The 20,436-nt window shown below is 45.0% G+C and overlaps 1 protein-coding gene across 2 annotated transcripts in view; it reads left to right on the top strand.

Annotated features, from left to right (window-relative positions):
• TGFBR2 (transforming growth factor beta receptor 2) overlaps nucleotides 1–20,436 on the top strand; it is a 94,609-nt gene that overhangs the window by 27,819 nt on the left and 46,354 nt on the right. For both annotated transcript variants that reach the window (XM_004279680.4, XM_033405464.2), the window contains exons 2-3: nucleotides 6,446–6,614; nucleotides 10,565–10,755. In XM_004279680.4, coding sequence (XP_004279728.1) covers nucleotides 6,446–6,614; nucleotides 10,565–10,755 — 360 coding nt within the window. The remainder of the gene's footprint in view (nucleotides 1–6,445; nucleotides 6,615–10,564; nucleotides 10,756–20,436) is intronic.

Here is a 20,436-nt window from a genome sequence, read left to right as displayed (position 1 = left end):
CAGAGGGTGGGGAATTATACACATAAATGCACACACACACTCTCACACTCACACACACACCTCTGCCTCCTTTCCAGGTCATTCACAGTTATCTACATAACAGTGAATTTAGGCTGGAGTTTTATTAAGAGGGTCTACAACTGTCCAGATTCAGTGGTTTATTCACCAGCCCTTGACTTTTAAGTTTTTAAACCAGACATTGAGTTTCTTCAGTTCATTTTTAGAAGGGAATAGTCCTATTATGAGATTAGATAGACAAAATTGGACTCTGTTCTTGCCTGTTGTGCTCCTGCTGGGACATTTTTTATGCCTCATCTATCTTCTTGCCTGTTCTAAATCCAGCTTTGGCCAAGCCATGCTATGACCTGCGTACACACCTCAGACATCGTGTACCTCACCTTCTGTCCATCTGTAAAACAGAGGATGCATGTTTGTTGAATAATTCGCTGTCTTCAGAGATCCTGCCCCTAGATTGTTTAGATCCCCCATTCTGCTCAACCTCTCCTGGTCTGTGCTCTGTTCCCAATCAAATGCCTTTCTGTCCTCTTGTGCCTCTCAAAACCAGACCCTGGCCTCCCAGTTACCTTAGTGGTGGTTTCTCCAGTACTGATCCTGGTTCCCAGAGACTTTGGGGGACTGTCATTGGGGAAAAGCCCCTCCTTTCCTGCTTTCAATATACTTATAATTAAGGGATGAGGGTTAAAATACAATTTAAAAACTAATAAGGTATCGCCTTGTATTAGAAGTTCCAAGTATGCAATAGAAGTTCAGAGAAGGGAAATCTTCCTAAACTATCTTTGACTTAATTACGAGGGTTTTTTTTTTTATTTGTTTGTATTTAGCAGTTGGCCAATTTATTTGACTCGCTGGGGAATGGCTGGCTTTCATGACGAGTCATGAAGGGTCCTGTGAGTTGTTTGACTGGATGCTTTGTTCTGGGTGGGATGGCATGTGTGACAGGCCAGTAGACTGGTCCCACCGGGTCTCGGGGGCCATGGGTGTCTGTTGCCAGCATCGCAGACCATGGCGGCTGGCTGCCAGATGGTTGCCTCTGTGTCTGACTCTGAAATGCCAACTGCACTTAAAAACCTTCTTGCCGAGAACAAGTCTTTCCATTGTGGCCCCTATGGTGATCAGAGCCTCTGGGTCCACGATCGTTTACAAGGCCAGGAGCAAGAGAAGAGCAGATGGAAAGAACTGTAAGAGGAGACCATGCCTGGAAAAATGGTGAGGAGGAATCGGTATTCGATTTTGCTAGATCCAGAATGAGTGGAGAAAGGGAAATCATGGGCAGCCACAAACTGGGTTCTCCGCAAACTTCCTGCCCAAACTGTGGACAGGCAACATCGGCATCAGCTGAGGACAGAGTCGCTGTCCTACCCTGGATGGTACCTGCGAGTGCCTGGAGAGGCTCTAGTGCCCTGTTCTTTCATCAAACACGAATCTGGGGGTTGCTGTGAAGGTAGATGATTGACAGCTACAATCCATTGGCTTTCTAGAAAGTAGATTATCCTCAGTAATGTGAATGGGCCTCCTCCAGTCAGTTGGAAGGTCTTACAGGCAAGAACTGAGGTTTCCTGGAGAAGGAATTCTGCCTTGAAACTGCAGCACTGATTCCTGCCTGAGTTTCCAGCTTGCCGGCCTGCACTAGAAATTCCAGACTTGCCAGCCCCACCATTGCATGAGCCAGTACACTCCATACACATACCCCGGTGGGTTTAACATATTCCCAAGGGATCTGTGTGCTTGTTAATATCTGAGGAGCACTGCTCTGAGTCATAGTGAGTTTTGTTTGCCGGTTGCCGTGGATTATTCTTTGAGATGCTGCACTTGGTTATATCAATTTTAATGATCCTGCTATGAAATTTATAGCACAAAGCAAGACATCCACAGGTGTTTGTGGAATAAATGAATTCCTAAATGCCCCCAAAACATGCCATAAAACAACAGTAGAAATTCAAATGCAGGAATTCAAAGATACGTGAATGCATTTCTGCCAAAGTATTTGGGATTATGTGTGGAATTTTGAGACTTTACCTAATAGCTCAGCTAATGGTAGACACCATTCCAAAGTTACGGAGTAACAATTTGTATGCAAAATTCCTAATATTTATCTGGGATAATCTAACCTTTATTAGGCTGCCCATCTATGACCTTCAAAGACAGTAGTACTATTCCAGAAATAGATGTAGCTAAGCATTTACTTCGTTCTTATTCTCAAGACTCGGAACCTCTGTCTCTAGGTAGTGAGTTTGGGGAAAATGTGCTCTAAAATGAGGAAGGCAGTGTGATCTAGACTGAAGGTCTTGCTGTTACTCATGGGTCTGTTTGAAGAGAAGTGACATGTGATGGGCCATGTGATACTGTCATATGCTGGAGGAGGCCGTCCTCATTCACTTCCTTTACTGGCTGGTTTTCCAGGTAAGAGATCTTCTCGTTCTGGAGAACGTTACGAAGAGCTCATTTGCCTGTTACAGGTAGAAAATTCACTGAGGATGGTCAGTTGCTCACAGAGCGTCCCTAGGCAGGAAAATACACCTTAATATGAGATCATCTTAACTGAAGACACTTAAGAGAGTAATTTTCCAACCTGTGTTGGAAGGAATTTTGAAGTTGTTTGGGGTTGGCTATAGGGTTCATTAGGTGGTGTTTGCTATGCTGTTGTTTACAGAAATATCTTTGTCCCTGGCTACTTAGGTGCATGCATTAACTCTTCATTCTTTGGCTTCACAAAAATTATATATTAAGCATACGATGTTGTTTGCTAGGACAGTAGCTTTTTCTGTGGACTGGAATGCACAAGAGGCAGTTGTAAGTGGAGTGAATCACCATCCCTCCCACGTTCTGCCCCACTGGCTCTGCCCCCCACTCTGACTAGCCTTGAACTATCCAGCATGTTCTCAGTGACCTGCGAGGACTCCAGGGTGGGCCTCAGATTCTTCACCTGGGGCTATGGGCTTTCAAGGAATCTGTGGACCAGCCTCTGAAACCATGAGCAAAAGCTTGTATGCATTTCTCGCTGTCCCCTCGCCCCAAAGTGAGCACTTAAAGCCTTTATCAAGATTAGCTGACCCCCAGTAAAGGTGAAGGGAGCCATGCTCTCTATCCCACCACTGCACCTGTTCACAAAGGACAACACTGGCCTTAAGTGGAGCCTGGACTCTATTTGCTGGTGGAATCATCCGGATCAGGAGCCTCCTGGGTCCGCTAGTATGGAGTGCCTGGTGGGGGTGGGGCATGGCAGTGACTGCCCTGTGTCAAGGCTTTCGAACTTTTCCAATTAAAAAAAAAAGCTGGTCAAGCTAAAAAGTCTGCTCACCTTAGCAGTGGTAGCTTTTACCGTAACAAAGGGAAAAATGGGGCCCCCTCTTTGGTACTCAGGAGGCTCTATGTGATAACTTAGCACCTTGACTAGCACGTAGTAGGTGCTTAATATGGACACGTTCTGTTGCATACCTCCCCCTCCCTCCACATGCCTGTGCCTCCAAGTGTGCGTCAAGTTGTCCTTTTGCCTTTTCCCCAGAATTCAGCCGTGAGATTTCTCTTTTTTGGCCTCTCCATCTGGCAGCAGGGCTGTGCATCTGCTTGTCTCCCAGCCCCCTGAGCCCTGCAGCCTACTGGCCCCTCTTTCTTCTTTCTTTTTTTTGATGACCCTTTTTTTGTCTCTTCCCTGTGGATTTGTGTTTTGCAGGCATCAGATCTAAAGCACTTATACTTGTCCACACATCTGTGGTTGCCACTGCAGCTCCCAGTCACATCTGGCTTTTTTCTCTCCCATCACTCCTGACTCTGCCACTTTTGTCACACTTCTTAGCTTCTGTTAGAAAAGGATCTGCCAGCCCAGGGAAGGACTCCTTTCCATCAGCAGTGTGTCAAAGTGCTAATCACGTGGCTTTAGGTGTGTGTTTTCCACAAGGAAACATCTTCCAGCTTTATTGAGGGGCTACCCCACCACTGTCACATACATTATATATGTGTTTGTGTGTTGGGGGCAGGGAGGGTATTTTTGTGCTGATTTGTTTTGTGCCAGTTATGTTGTTTCCAACTAATTCCAGGTCAGGGTCTCAGCCTCGGTTGCACGCGAGAATCGAGAATTGTCTGAGCAGCTTCTAAAAGACCAGGTGCCCAGGCCACTCTCCAGAATAAGTAAATCAGCATGTCCGGGGGGGTGGGGCTGCTTCATGAGTTTTTTAAGCGCTCTAAGCGATGGATTCCAACATGGCCCCAAAGTTGATAACCACTAATAGAGGCTAAAATCCTAAAATGCTGGAAGGCTGAATTCCAAGTCTTGGAGGCTTGATTTTATATTTAAAAACAGCAACTTTCTAACCAGCAAAGAGATGCTTGTCTGAAACTATTAAAAAAATCAAATAAACAGAACATGGCCTAGCTTTTTGTTTGTTTGTTTTGCCTTGCCTGTGTCTTGTAGGGAAGCCTGAAGTGTTAAATTAGCTGTTTCACAAATGGATCCAAATCTAACCATTGTAGAAAATATATATATATTCATTGTTGTCTTAGTCCCAAATGGAACACAAGATTCAGAGAGCATCGTGGCCTGTATTTTTAGCTAAGCTTAGTTAGAGCTCTTGGTTTGGGAGACATTGAGAATTTCAAAATAGATTGTCACCTAAAAATACACTTCCTGAAATGAACTTGAGGCCTGAGAGGGATGAATGGGTTTATTTTTTTTGCTTCTATATTTAATGTACCACAAGAAAGCAAATCTTAAATTTATATAGGTTTATATTTTTAGAGACCCAGGAAACAGGTGCTGTGCCCAAGCAACAAAGACGTCTGCGTGGCAAAGTGTCGGTGACAGAAACTAGATTTCACGGGCAGGGAGCGGCCATGGGAGGTCTTAGAAGCTGTGCATTGGGACTTAGGCTGGAGTGTCCTTAACACAGGAGAGGACGAGGAGGATTTGCTCAGGCCTTTCCAATGGTGACCCTGGGAGAAGCACCCTCCCGCTTCCTGATGGAGTCTGGTCTAGTGCCCCCTGCTGTCTGAGTGCTTAATCTTTCCTAGTCTAGCAAAGAAGTGTCCTTGAGTTCACGTTTGTTGACAATAGCCTGGTCTCACTCTCCAAAGTCATGCCTTTAGTTACCACCATTCCCAATGGAAAAGGGTCTCATTGAGGGAAAAAAGAGGGAAGGGGTGTTATACCCTTTTGGCACCTCTCAGCATGCAGATATGTGTTGCCAAGGACAGTTTGTCTTCAGTGTGTTACTGGTGAATGTGAGTGAATATTGGGGGTATCATCACACTCCCCCAAGGGGAGGGAGGAAGCTCTCTGTCCCTTCCCACCTGGCACCAAGGCCAGATGTGAACTTCTTGTGTTCATTCCTCCGTTTATTAGCTAGTCACCATTGATTCAGTACGCTTGTTCGGATGTCTTCTATGTGACAGCCCCTCTTCTTGGCCCTGGAGAAGCAGTGTGGAAACAAGACAGAGAAGGCCTCATGGAGCTTGCATTTTGGTGGATGGGGCAGAAGCCAGTGAGTGATGGAGACTGTGCAGAAGATCAAACAAAACCCTATGTTGGTTCCTTGTGGGCTGCTTTAGGATGAAGAGGTGACATTTAACCAGAGATCAGGAAGGTGACAAGAAGGCAGGCAAAGGGCACAGCAAGGGAAGGGCCTGAGGAAGGCAGGAGCTTGGCTTCTTCCAGGAAAGGCCCGTGTGTCTTAAAAGGTAGCGAGTGAAGAATAAGAGGGCGGCTGGTGGCGGTGGGAGGGATGAGGTCAGAGAGGTTGCTGGCATTCACCTGTGGGACTCCAGGCCTCACCTGTGTGTGTGTGTCTAGGAGACACACTTTATCAACTGAGTTGGCTCAAGGCAACAGGAAGCAGGCAGAGCCAGGCTCTTGCAAAGAAGGCCCGGATAGCTCTGCCGGGTGTAGGTCAGGAAAGCGATGGCAAAGTCCCACCTCACCCCCAGGGTCTCCTCCGAGCTGGCCGACCCCCTTTCCCCACGTCACAGCTCTGCTCCTCGGGACCCCTCTCTGCCCATGAGGTGGGGACTCTCGTCTGGCTCCCACGTCTTCCGTGCCTCTCTTTATTTTGGGTTGCCCTGCCCTGGTCTGTTTTCGTGTCCATCCACCAGCTAAACTATAATTTCCTTAAGGGTACGCTCACCAGCACCCCGCACCATGCAGTGGGGCGACGCAAGCTCTGTCTCTGGATTGAATGAGGAGGGTTTTGTAGAAAGAGTGCCTTATGACGCTCACTGACAAAGGCAAGAAGTTACCAAACCTCCTCCATCCCAACCATCTCCACGCTGCCCTGGCTTTCATTACCAAATTCTCATCTGATGTGGAGGCCTTATGTGCCCTTTCTCCGCATTCATTCTTCTGACACCAGGTCCATTTGAAATTGCATCGTATCAGGAATCCACTAGCAGCTGATTACATTGGTTAATCATGTAATGCATCTCTTTTCCCTCCCAGTTAACAGTGACATGATGGTCACTGACGACAATGGTGCCGTCAAGTTGCCGCAGTTGTGTAAATTCTGTGATGTGAGATTGTCCACCTGTGACAGCCAGAAGTCCTGCTGGAGCAACTGCAGCATCACGGCCATCTGTGAGAAGCCGCAAGAGGTCTGCGTGGCTGTCTGGTAAGGTTGCCCTGTAACACCTTTCTTTCCCCTTTTATAAGCAGTGTGCGTTCGTGGTATGTAGTCATGTGTCTCCATGCCCGAAACTTCGACATCTGTCCCATTCCCTTCCCTTTAGACCATCTCTTTTTCAGTCGTTCAGTGTAATTTCTAGAGATACTCTATACATTTTCAAATACACACACGCACCTTTACTATTTATAAGTCCGGAAACCATTCCTTGTGTCAAGGAGAGGGATTTGCCACTTACTAGTCATTTAATTGAGACCCCTTGGGATCCCCGTAGTGACGCCAGGAGCTTTGTTCTTCTGACACAAACTCAGTCCTGTTTCGTGGAGATGAAAGGTGGGCTGTTGCAAGAGGGACGCACTTGTCAAAAATGGGGGAAGTGACTTGGCATCAGGAGACAACCTATTCCTTAGTCAGAAGCCTTGGCCAGTGCCTCACACCACTGCTGGGCCAAACACTGTGTCTTCCTCTGGGAGCAGGACCACATCTTCCTCTTGGAGCAGATCCCCTTCTCTCCCTCGCTCTGTCCACCCCTCCCTCCCCTCCCCCTCCCCCCTCCCTTTTCCCCTCCCTTCCTCCCTCATCCTCCCGTCTTGCCAGGCATGCACGCACGTGCGCGCGCACACACACACACACACACACACAGTGGGTGCTCATGAATCATTTGATTAACTCATAGTTATGAATTGGGAGTATAAGCCAGAGATTAAAAAAAAATAGAGATCATTAAGGGAGTCCTTATTTTATAAAAAACTACACATTCATTAATGAAATATAACATTTTGAAGCCTTATTCTGATGGTTTCAATTTATCAGCTATTTTTTTAAAGTAACCTCTGTGTCTCCTGGCCATTTGCAAATGAGCATGTAAACCCAGATATCTTGCCCGCTCCTTTTGGAAGGAGCCTTTTGAGACTTTCTCTGGACCGTGTATACTCAGCCTTGATGATAAATCTGAAACCCTGGCACATTTCCCTACGTACCAGGACATGAATTAGGTTCTTAAGAACTAAAGGAATGTTAACAGCAAAGATCTGTCACGGCAGCTTGCCATACCTGCCAGCTGCACTTGTGTCCAGCTCTGAGTGGTGGTTTTGAAAAAGGGATTTTGACAGAGATGGTGTTCAGAGCAGAGGCACGAGTGTGATCAGAGGTTCAGAAGCATGCCATCTGAGGGCTGGTGGGGGCAGTTAGCCATGGCTGGTCCAGTAAAGAGGACGTGGGCTCTGTTGAGATCTGAAGGGCTCTCAAGTGGAAAATATAGTCAACTTGTCGTGCAGAACTCTGCAGGACAGGAGACCCACAGCATTTACAAGGGGACGGACAGACTTGTACTCAGGATCAGTTGAAACATTTTCTCAGTCGTGGTTTCCTGCCAGTGGGCCAGGCTTCCTTCTCTGGAAGGGTCAGACCAAGTTCGAGAGGATGGAGGACCACTTGTCAGGTTTGGGGCAGGAAGCCTCAGACCCCAGACCAGCTGACCCCAGGCTCCTCTTCATTCCTGTTTTCTGCTGACTGTCTTTACTTAAATATCCACTGGAGGTGAGAACATACTTCTGCACCCAAACAGGCTCTTTTCATTAAAGGTAGTTTCCCTACCCCAGTACAAGTCCAAGGGGTGGAGTGTGAATCACACATCCCTGGCGTTGAAGCTTTGCTGTCTCAGAAGATGCGGGCCTGTGGGGAAGCTCTCTGTGCCCTCTGTGTCTCAGCCCTAAAGATTAAATACACTGAACGTTATTTTTACCTTTCTGGGCAAAGACACATTTGGATGTGGAGAGAGGGAGGTGCCAGGGATGCTGTCCTGCACCCCCGCCCATGCAGCACTGAGGTGCTCACCCTGGGCTGAGGGATCATCCCAAGCCCTCCAGGGGTGCTCCTCTTGTCTGCTCCCCGAGCTGCTTCATTGGAGTCCGGCAGGTTCAGCCTCTCTGTACCAGCAGCCAGCATCCCAGGACTGGTTGGTGCAGTGGCTGAAACGCCTGACCACTTTGCCTCAGCTTGGGACAGCTCTGATGGGCCATCCCAGCCCCCAGCTGCCCAGAGGTCAGCAGAGGCCTCATCGCGACCCCCCTCCCTGCTCTGTGCAGCATTGCTGCCTTTGGCCCCTGCAGGGGAATCTCCCTAGAGCTCCTGCACAGAGATCCAGAGATCTCACAGCCTCAGAGTCTGTGTCCAGGGCACACACACTCGGACACTAGGCTATCTTAGGAATAGCCCAGTGGGGGAATAAAAGACTCTGCTCTCTGTGGTGGTACTCTCCCACGATCAGTTTTAGTGTTCTTTTCATTCACTCGCTGATTCATTCATTTATTTATTTATTTTTAATTAATTTATTTTTTGTGGTACGCAGGCCTCTCACTGTTGTGGCCTCTCCCGTTGCGGAGCACAGGCTCTGGACGCGCAGGCTCAGTGGCCATGGCTCACGGGCCTAGCGGCTCCGCGGCACGTGGGATCTTCCCGGACCGGGGCACGAACCCCTGTCCCCTGCATCGGCAGGTGGACGCTCAACCACTGAGCCACCAGGGAAGCCCTCATTCATTTATTGAACTAATGCCAGTTGTGCACTCTTACCATGTGAAATGCTTAAGTCCTTTTCAAGGATAGACATATTTTAGAACCAAAATTAATTTCATAACTGTGGTTCTTTTGTCGCAGATATTGACAACCTCTTCAGTAGCAGGACAAAGAAGTCTGTATTTATTTCACTGTATCCTCCTTTTCTGTGCTCCAGTGTACCCACAGATGTTTTGCACAGTGGGCCCTGCCTGTCCAGGAGACACCGTTACAGCACTGAGTGGAGGAAGCAGTTGAGGACCTTATGGAGCCTCAAGTGCTGTGGCTGAGTTTCCTCCCTCTGATTCTAGTTCTATAGGCAGCGGGGGGTGGAAGTCGGGGCTCTGAAAGAGCTGCCCAGGGCTGCAGAGCAGCTTTCCTTCGTGGCTCACAGTTTCTTCCTTGTCCCATCCCGGGGCCTCTGGAGGCTTCACGAGGCAGGGACACCATGCTTTTCCCTGGGATCCCGGAGGACTCAGCACGGCTTCATCTTGTTACCAAAACCAAACACAAACCCCCACCTACACAGGTGGGCACACAACTATGGGGGCAGGGAGGGAGGTGCTTTTGTTTCATGGCCACTGTTTTTGCCAAGACTTTCCAGTAGCTTGGGGGTTAAGGATAGGTAGGGGTTTTGGGGTTTTTTTTAGTTTTTTTTTCAAAATTTATTACTTTTTAATTTTTTATACAGTCTTTAAAGATTATGCTCCATTTGCAGTTATTACAAAATATTGGCTATATTCCCATCCTTGAGCCTGTCTTATACCCTCCCACTCTCCCCACCTCCCCACTGGTAACCACTAGTTTGTTCTCTGTATCTGTGAGTCTGTTTCTGTTTCGTTACATTCACTAGTTGTACTTTTTAGATCCCACATATAAGTGATATCGTATAGTATTTGTCTTTCTCTGTCTGACGTATTTAACTTAGCGTAATGCCCCCCAAGTCCATCCATGTTGCTGCAAATGGCAAAATTTCTTTCTTTTTATGACTGAGTAATATTTAGCTAGATTCTGTCCAGCAAACTAGAGATGCAATGCTAGCCTCACAGTGCGATCAGGATGGAAGGTTTGGAGTCACCCCAAGGACCTAGCGATCTCCTGTTCCCCCACGCCCTCCCTTTAATGATTTAATTAAGGCATAATGTGTAAAGTTCTCTGACAGGTTTGTCTCCAAGGAAAGCCCTCACGTTATGATCCTAAGTGGGTTCTGAGATAAGCAAAGGAAAGACTGAAGTGCGTGGAAAAGCACAGGACATGACGGGACAACCTGTAAGTGATGGAGAACAGGAGGCAGCGCTGCTGTTGGAAACAATGTCCTGATGGAGATACAGCCCAGACTGCTTCCCTGTGGGACCATACTCACCCCCTCCTTCTCTGTACCCCAGGAGAAAGAATGATGAGAACATCACACTGGAGACGGTCTGCCATGACCCCAAGATTGCCTACCATGGATTTGTCCTTGACGACGCTGCTTCTTCAGAGTGTATTATGAAGGAAAAAAAGGGGTCTGGAGAGACTTTCTTCATGTGTTCCTGCAGCTCCGAAGAGTGCAACGACCACATCATCTTCTCCGAAGGTGAGTGTTCTTCTCGGGATGGTCTGCAGGCTCAGGGCACATCCCTTCCTGGCTGGTGCTGGATGGTGGGCTCACACTGGGGATCAGGCCCCCTTCACCTGTTGGAAAGAGGGGCTTAAGGGGTAGCAGGGTTGGCTCTGGTCTGTATCAAATCTGGCTCCCGGGGCCCACATTATGATTTGTCACTGAGAAATAGTTTGTGTCACCCAGAGCAGTGGTTCTCAAAGCGCAGTGCCTGGAACAGCAGCAGTGGCATCACTGAGAACTTGTTAGAAATGCAGATTCCAGGGTGCCACCCCTGACTGTGGAACCAGAAACTCTGGGTGCGGGCCCAGGGTGATTCTGAGGCAGCTCAAGTTTGAGAACGACTGGTCCAGAGTTGGGAGGAGGCTGTATGATTCAGGAGGGAGACTTTAACTCAAGTTGTTGTGTGTACATACTCCTAGGATTTGTCTAAAGGGGAAAGTACATTAACCTCAGTAATGATAGCCTGTTGGATGCACACTTGTCTCTATCCATCATGCATATTGTGTTGGCCAAAAAGTTCGTTTGGGTTCTGTAACATCTTCCACATAAAGCCAAATGAACTTTTTGCCCAACCCAATATTATCCCTCCTTCCCTCCCATCTTCCATCTGCCCACCCATCCATCTGCCCATCCATCCATCCACCCACTTTTCCATCTCTCCATCTGCCCATCCATCTCTCCATCTGTCTATGTATCCATTCATCTATCTGTCCATCTGTCCATCCATCTCTCTGTTCATCTATCCATGTATCTGTCCATCTGTCCCTCCATCCAAACACCTGTCCATCTGTCCATCCACTCAAACACCAATCCATCTGTCCATCCATCCACCATCCATCTGTACATCTGTCTGTCCATCTATCTGTCCATCTGTCCAACCATTCATTGCACCCAATCATCCATCTTTCCATGCAAACAGTTGATCATACTATAAATATTACCTGGCAATATTTTTTTTCACCCACCCACTTTTACTTCTCTTCTAAACAAGACAATATATGTAGATATATTGTACACCTTTTAATTGTTGTCCAGAATTGCATAATATGGCATATCTTCTATGAGTGACTTAACCATTCTTAACTTATTCCCAAATAAGTTGGTAGCTTATTTTAGGTGTCTCCAGTTTTCCACTTAATGCTACATTGACTATCTTTGTAAAAACATCTTATACATTTGTGCTAGTATTTCTGCAAGATAGATTTCTAGAAATGAAATTTCTGGATCAGAGGTATGCACATTTTAAATTTGGATAGCCACTATTAAATTGTTCTCCTCCCCCAGAAGATATATAAGCATATGAATTTCCATCTACTTTCTCCAGCACTGGAGATTATAAGCCTTTTAATTTTTCCAGGCTGATGATGCAAATAATATTCTCTTGATTTTAGGAATATAAATTCAGCATGGGGAAAGGTTATTTTAGCCCCAAATAGGTCCAATTCAATAAAAACTCCTTTTGGAACACAAGTGCTGGGTCGACACACTATCCCTGCTACTGTGTGTGTCCCAAATATGGAAAGTGATGAGTCTCATGCTTTGTGTATGGTGCTCATGGGCATTGCAGACCCACCTCTTGCTCTCCGTGTGTCCTTCAGCCAGTTTCCCTCCCTTCCTGTTCTACACCCCACCTGTGCCAATTTCTCAGTGTACAAAGGCAGGCATGTACATCTTGTCAGCGCAACACTTTCCAAAATCACTCCCCTCTCCTGTTTTTTCATCCTACAGGCACTCCATGTCTCTCATTTTCCTTATGTAATTTGAGTTAGGAGGGACATTGTAACTAGATTAAATCACACTAAAACGTGGTAACCTTGATATCCTGGTTTACCGTGTTAACCTTCCCCAAGTACTTCACCTTTAAAAACAAGGCCCAGGCTAAGCCAAAGGAATTAATCCCTAATAGTGGAATATCCAGACATGTTTATTACCATCTATGAAACTTTTCTCTCCTTTTGCATACTGGCTTATCCACAATGGAAGAATTTATTTCATTCAAAGGGGACAAAAGTTGATAAGTGGCTTGCAAGTTGGATATATTTTATATATATGTATATTACTATAAGCTCTTAAGGTATTTATGACTTCAGTTTTCAGCGTATTTTCAACTCATGTGATAATCATGGGCCCACATTCATGTTTTCCCTCTTATTCATTATCAGACTGTTTGTTTCTTTATGAGGTGAGATAATCAGCATAAAGGTGGTTTCTCATTGTACAACTCAAGAAATCCAGCACAGCTGATGACTCAGATATTTGAGTGATTTCAGAGTCTTCTAAAATGCTCCAGGGAGTATGCTTAAAAATAACCATCTCTCTTCTCTCTATTTGTTGTAGGGGGATATTTTCATCCCCTACAACATCAGGTATTAGGAAGAACACTTTGGGGTCCATTTCTCTTATTGCCACCATCTCTTCTTTATATTAAGGAATGAAAACTTTTTTTTTAATTGAAGTATAATTGACTTACAATGTTGTATTAATTACTGATGTACAACAAAGTGACTCAAGTTATGTACATATGTGTGTGTGTGTATATATATATATATATATATATATACACACACACACATTTTTTAATATATTCTTTTCCATTGTGGTTTATCATGGGATTTTTAAAAAATTGGGGTATAGTTCTTCTACAATGTTGTGTTAGTTTCTACTGTACAGCGAAGTGGAGTTCCCTGTGCTATACAGCAGGTTCTCATCAGTTATCTATTTTATACATATTAGTTAGTATATATATGTCAATATATGTCAATCCCAATCTTCCAATTCATCCCACCCCCACTTTCCCCCCTTGGTGTCCATATGTTTGTTCTCTACTTCTGTGTCTCTATTTCTGCCTTGCAAACAGGTTCATCTGTACCATTTTTCTAGATTCCACATATATGTGTTAATATACGATATTTGTTTTTCTCTTTCTGACTTACTTCGCTCTGTATGACAGTCCCTAGGTCCATCCACATCTCTACAAGTGACCCAATTTCATTCCTTTTTATGGCTAATATTCCATTGTATATATCTACCACATCTTCTTTATCCATTCATCTGTTGATGGGCATTTAGGTTGCTTCTATGACCTGGCTATTATAAATAGTGCTGCAATGAACATTGGAGTGCAAATGTCTTTTTGAGTTATAGTTTTCTCTGGGTATATGCCCAGTAGTGAGATTGCTGGGTCTCATAGGATATTGAATATAGTTCTCTGTGCTATATAGTAGGACTTTGTTGTTTATGCATTCTATATATAAAAGCTTACATCTGCTAATTCCAACCTCCCAGTCGATCCCTCCCCCAACTCCCTCCCTCTTGGCAACCACCAGTCTGTTCTCTATGGCTGTGATTCTGTTTCTGTTTCATAGATAGGTTCATTTGTGTCATATTTTAGATTCCACATATAAGTGATATCATATGGTATTTGTTTTTCTTTTTCTGACTTACTTCACTTAGTATGATAATCTCTGGTTGAATCCATGTTGCTGCAAATGGCGTTATTTCGTTCTTTTTTCTGGCTGAGTAGTATTCCATTGTATATACGTACCACATCTTCTTTATCCATTCACCTGTTGATGGACATTTAGGTTGTTTCCATGTCTTGGCTATTGTGAATAGTGCTGCTGTGAACATAAGGGTGCATGTATCTTTTTTGAATTATAGTTTTATCTGGATATATGCCCAGGAGTGGGATTGCTATATCACATGGTAATTCTATTTTTAGTTTTCTGAGGAAGCTCCATACTGTTTTCTACACTGCACCAATTTACATTCCCACCAACGGTGTGGGAGGGTTCCCTTTTCTCCACACTCTCTCCAGCATTTGTTATTTGTAGACTTTTTAATGATGGGCATTCTGACTGGTGTGAGGTAATAGTACCTCATTGTAGTTTTGACTTGCAGTTCTCTAATAATTAGCAGTGTTGAGCATCTTTTTGTGTGCCTGTTGGCCATCTGTATGTCTTCTTTGGAGAAATGTCTATTTAGGTCTTCTGCCCATTTTTCGATTGGGTTGTTTTTGTTGTTGTTGAGTTGTATGAGCTGTTTGTATATTTTGCAAATTAAGCCCTTGTCAGTCGCATCATTTGCAAATATTTTCTTCCATTCTGTAGGTTGTCTTTTCGTTTTGTTTATGGTTTTCTTTGCTGTGCAAAAGCTTGTAAGTTTGATTAGGTCCCATTTGTTTATTTTTGTTTTTATTTCTATTGCCTTGGGAGACTGACCTAAGAAAACATTGGTACAATTTATGTCAAAGAATTTTTTGCCTATGATCTCTTCTAGTTTTATGGTGTCATGTCTTATGTTTCAGTCTTTAAACCATTTTGATTTTATTTTTGTGTATGGTGAGAGTGTGTGTTCTAACTTCATTGATTTACATGCAACTGTCTAACTTTCTCAGCACCACTTGCTGAAGACACTTTTTCCTGTTTTATATTCTGGCCTTCTTTGTCAAAGATTAATTGACTGTAGGTGTGTGGGTTTTTTTTCCTAGGCTCTCTATTCTGTTCCATTGATCTGTATGTCTCTTTTTGTGCCAATACCATGCTGTTTTGATTATTGTAGCTTTGTAGCATTGTCTGAAGTCTGGGAGGGTTATGCCTCCTGCTTTGTTCTTTTTCTTCAGGATTGCTTTGGCAATTCTGGGTCTTTTATGGTTCCATATGGATTTTAGAATTATTTGTTTTAGTTCTGTGAAAAATGTCATGGGTAATTTGATAGGGATTACATTAAATATGTACATTGCTTTGAGTAGTATTGCCATTTTAACAATATTAATTTTTCCAATCCAAGAGCATGGGTTATCTTTCCATTTCTGTATTGTTCCAATTTTAGTATATGTGCTGCCGAAGCGAGCACATATCTTTCCATTTCTTTGAATCATCTTCAGTTTCATTTATTAATGTTTTATAGTTCTCAGTTCTCAGTATAGTTCTCAGTCTTTCACCTCCTTGATCAGGTTTATAAGGTGGGAAAACTCTTGAAGCAATTTTTATTTTTCTACTCCAAGTCAAATAAGATGGGGAACACAAAAGCTCTCTGGAGTGTTCTGTGTAGTATTTTTATTAGGATAGCACTCTGTTCCTGTTGCTTTCTGATCTACAAACAATGGATAATGATTACTTACATCTTACATTTTTCTTAAATATGTGAGGGAAAAAAAGTTGAGCCACAAGATTTACTCTTTAAATGTAGATCTTTATTTTCAGTGTTACTATGAATGATAGCTGACATTCAGAGGGAATGTAGTTGCTGTGTTTGTTGCTAAGCCCCTGTGATGGCCTGGCCTCAGTTAATCTCATAGCCACCCCATGAGGTAGGCACTGCTAGTATCCCCATCTTATAGATGAGAAAACCAAGCTCAGAGAACTGTAACACCTTGTCCAGGATCCCATGACTAGTGGTGGCATAGCTAGGATTCATAATGGGCTGTGTATAAAATACAACTTCTGTGAGGGTTTTTCCCCCTTCCTTCTCTTTTTATGTCCTTCTTTCTTGCACTCTCTCTATCTCTGTCTTTCTAAACAGATAACATATGTACATATTAAAAAATTCAAATTCGACAAACTGGATACAGTGAAAAGAAAGCCTCCTCTTGGTCTGTGATCATCCAGAGAGATTTTTCTGCATGGAACTCTGCATGGAAATCCTAAACTTGGTAAATCATATCATTGAGATTTCTTTTAAAAGTCAGATTCATTGATGTATAATTTACGTAAAATAAAATCCACCGTTTGAAGATACTATTTTCACTGAATTGTGACTAATATATATAGCTGTGTAACTACTACCACAATCAAGATACAGAACATTTTTGTGACTCCCAGTAAATTCCCTTATTCCCTTTTTCCATCATCATTGGGATTTTTATCCTCATTTTAGAAATTTGGTTGCTTTCTTTCTGTATTTGGTGATTTCCGTTTACTTAACCGAGGCCATGACCTCAGTCCTCCAAAGAATGGACAGGTGGGACAGCCCAGCCTCAGACAACAAGATACCACTGTGTTCCTTTGCCTCTATAGGCACCCAGGCCTATTCTACCAAAAAAAAAAAAAAAAAAAAAAAACGGGGGGCGGGGGACAAATGCCACCTCTTTGTATTATTTAGCACTGATTTTCTCTCCTGCTCCATGTTGCTTGTCTGTACGCCTGGCATAAAGCCTGAAGCCTGGCAGATGGTTTGGGGGAGGATGGGCCTCTACACAAGCCACCAGCCCTCCCATCTTCACTCCTTTCAGGTTCCCAGAGGTTGGTGTGTAGTGATGGCTTGTATGCCTCTGGTCTTGTTCACCTTGTCGAAGCACCTTTACGTTCTATACCTGAGAAATGTGCAGAGAATGTATTGAAGATATTGAAGGTTCGTTGAGATCATTGTCTTAAGGCCCAGAAAGATGATTAGATTACTGTCCCCTGGTGATGATGGCAGAGAGCCAGGAACATAGAAGTTAGGTGACTTGCCTGTAGTTACTCAGCTAGTTAGTGGCAGAGCTGGGCTACAGGTTTGGTCTGCAGACTCTCACCAAGGTCTGTGTCTCTAGTACAGGGTTTGAAGTCTGTATTCTGAGGGGCATCAGGGGCTGCTCTGAGGAACTGAGGGAGAAGGGAGTGAATCAGCTCTCCTTTACCTGCCATGTGTACCAAGCTTCAGCAGAAGATGTGAATCACAGAAGGGCGTTGCCAGCTTTCATGAGTTTGAAACCAATGTTCCAAAACAAAGGAATTAAAGAGACCTTGCTGTCTTTCTTTTTGAACCAGGTACCTATCTTTTCCCCCAAAACCCCCCAGTGGGGCCTTGTGCTATGCCTGGTGGCTCCCTGCTTCCCTAAAGTAGATCAATTAGAATGAGGCCGGGGTCCGCTCTTCCATCTGCTCTCCGAAAGTCAGGTCTCCCTGTCCTGTCTGATGATTCCTGCTTGGTGAAAGATGTGTAGAATTCTGAGGAAGTCATTATCTCCCCCTGAGCTCACCAAGCCCTATGATTCTGGTTAGAAGAGAGGGCATTTGTCTGGGTCCTTATTGATGTCCTGGTGACAGCTGTCACTCAAACAAGCCCTGTCAGGCTCCTGGACCAAAGTGAACCCAGGATGGGGGTGGGGACCCCAAGCTAACGGCTCCCTGTTCACTTGCAGATGACATGTCCACTTTGCAAAATCATGATGTGGGTAGGATCGCTCATTAAGCCTTGAAGAATCCAAAACACCACTCAGTTTTATTCATTTCATAAATGGTTTCCAAGTGCAGTAAAGATGCTTCATTTGCAGAGTGCCAGGCAAGGAGATGATTTCTGCTTGTTTTAGGTACGAAATAAACAGTCCAGTGTAATGGTTAAGATGGGTCTGTGGTGGGTTTCTGGAATTTTAAGGCCCATTCTACCTACCACTTGTTCGCTTTGCCACATTGGGCCAGTTACCTGACCTCTCCTAGTCTGTAAAATGGAACTAAAACGGGGGGTGGGTGGGGTGCGGCTAGATTGTTACATGCAGTACTTACGACAGCGCCCCATCTGTTAGCTGCTGGTATTATTTGGGGGTTTATATCCGATGCGGACTTTTGCTCACCCTGAGATGTGAAGCCAGGCCCGTCCGGCCCTCTGGTGTGTTCCAGCACTGAGGTCTGTGGTGGAGACTTGACCACAGTGTGCAGCAGGCCACTCAGACCTCCTATGTGTGGCACTGCAAGAGTTTGGGAGGGGTTTGTGTTGCTTTAACTCGTGCCTCGAGCAGCTTCTTTCTTCTCCACGTGCCTTCACAGAGGTAGGGGGAGCATACCGAGTCCACAGTTTGTAATCAAAGCTAACCACATCCCTCCATCGTCGGATAATATCACACATTAGGCGCGTTGTTCCTATTGTGACGCAGAATCACAGTAGCAGGTGGCTAAATACAAATGGGAGGGCTCACTGTGCCGTGCAGGTCAGTGCTCGGGGCGATCGCACTTCTGTTCTTGCCAAAGGGCTTCACTCCGTCTTCCTTTTCTCAGCAGAACGCTGCTTTGGGCCACGTGGCCGCCTCATTGAATGGCTGTGCCGCTGTTGACCACTTAGTGCTGATAGTGATACCTGTGGCCTCAGGATGCTGGGGGGATTGAAGGAGGTGAAGCTTGGGAGGGCCAGCGTGGCAGCTGGTACACAGCAGGTGCCTCCATTCTCCCTCATTCCTCCAGATAAGGAGCGCACTCTCTGCTGAGGAGAACCCCTCCTCTGAATGGGGAACCCTCGCTACTCCAAGTGTCCACAGACCAGCTGCAGCATTGCCGGGCAGCTGGGTAGAAGAACAGAACCTCAGGGCCCTCCTGGACCCACTGCATCAGTATCAGTGTTGTAACAGTGTCCTTGGTGATCTGTTCTCACACTGAAGTGTGAAAACGCTGGTGTGAACTCACCCAGCTAGGAATGGAACCAGAGAAGCAAAGATGGGTCTTGTTAGCTTCTTGCTGGTAACTTGCCCAGCTGATCAGTCAGCCCAAGAGGAATACATTTGGTCTTAAACCTGGTCATTTGCAAAGGAGCTAAATATGCTTTACTCTGTCCTTTCGTGTAACAGAACTCCCCACTGAAATGGGGGTGTTTTTCCATAGCGATAGTGAAGTCATTTTTTGTATGCGTTACAAACTTTGTGCTGGCATGGAGCTCCACGTGGAGAAGATGAGGTGCCTTTTCAGGAACACTTCTTTGGTTTCCGTGATAATGTTCACGTACTTTATCTATGGGATCATACTCTACTATTTCCCAAAGCAAGAAGACATGTAGGAATACCTTCAAGAAGCATTTCACAAGATGTTGTTCTGAACTGGATCTGTTGATACGAGGGAGTTGTTTGGTAGCCTGGGGGAGCCCGGGACAAGGAATAGGGAGGCATTAAAAGGAGTTCGCCTGAATCAGTTTGCTCTTCAGTTGTTTGTTATCGTCATCTGCTGGGTTAGGATGGTAATTTGGCAGGTTGAAGGAGGTGTGCTTCTGGACTGCTCCCAGCTCCCAGATGGCTGGATCCCTGGCCATCCCACCTTTCCTCCTGACTTAGAGCTGAACTGCTTCTTCTGGAAATGGCAAGTCTCCATGGCCATGAGGGAAAGGGAATTAGCATTAAACTCAAGCCTGGACTCTGAAAAGTTTGGTTTCAAAGCCAGAGTCCCACCCCCTTCCTTAGCTGAAGTGCAGGGGAGCTGGCACCATGCCCAAGGCCCAGACCATGGACATCCCTAGAACAATAGTAGTGATGGTCTCTGCCCTGGGGTGAGAGCCTGCTGTGGTTGGTCCACCTGTGCTAACTGCTTTCAGGTGTGTTGCCCTGTTTCCTAGAGTCATAACTTTTTTTTGACGTCATGTTCTAGCATTTTTTCAGATTTACTGAGGTATAATTAAGAAATAAAGTTGTAGATATTTAAAGTGTACATCATGGTGACTTAATATACACATATTTTGTGAAAGGATTCCCTCCATCTAGGCAGTTCACACATCCATCACCTCACATATTTTTCTTTTTGTGTGAGAACATTTAAGTTCTACTCTCTTAGCAAATTTCAACTGTACAAGACAGTGTTATCAACTATAGTCACCATGTTTTACACTAGATTCTCATCACTCATTCATCTTAGAGCTGAAAGTTTATACCTTTTTACCAACCTCTCCCTATTTCCCCCACCCCCCAGCCCACGGCAACCA

Source organism: Orcinus orca, chromosome 10, assembly GCF_937001465.1.
Source record: "Orcinus orca chromosome 10, mOrcOrc1.1, whole genome shotgun sequence".
Taxonomy (NCBI): domain Eukaryota; kingdom Metazoa; phylum Chordata; class Mammalia; order Artiodactyla; family Delphinidae; genus Orcinus; species Orcinus orca.
The sequence above is the reverse complement of the archived record's forward strand: the minus strand, read 5'-3'. Positions and strand labels throughout refer to the sequence as shown.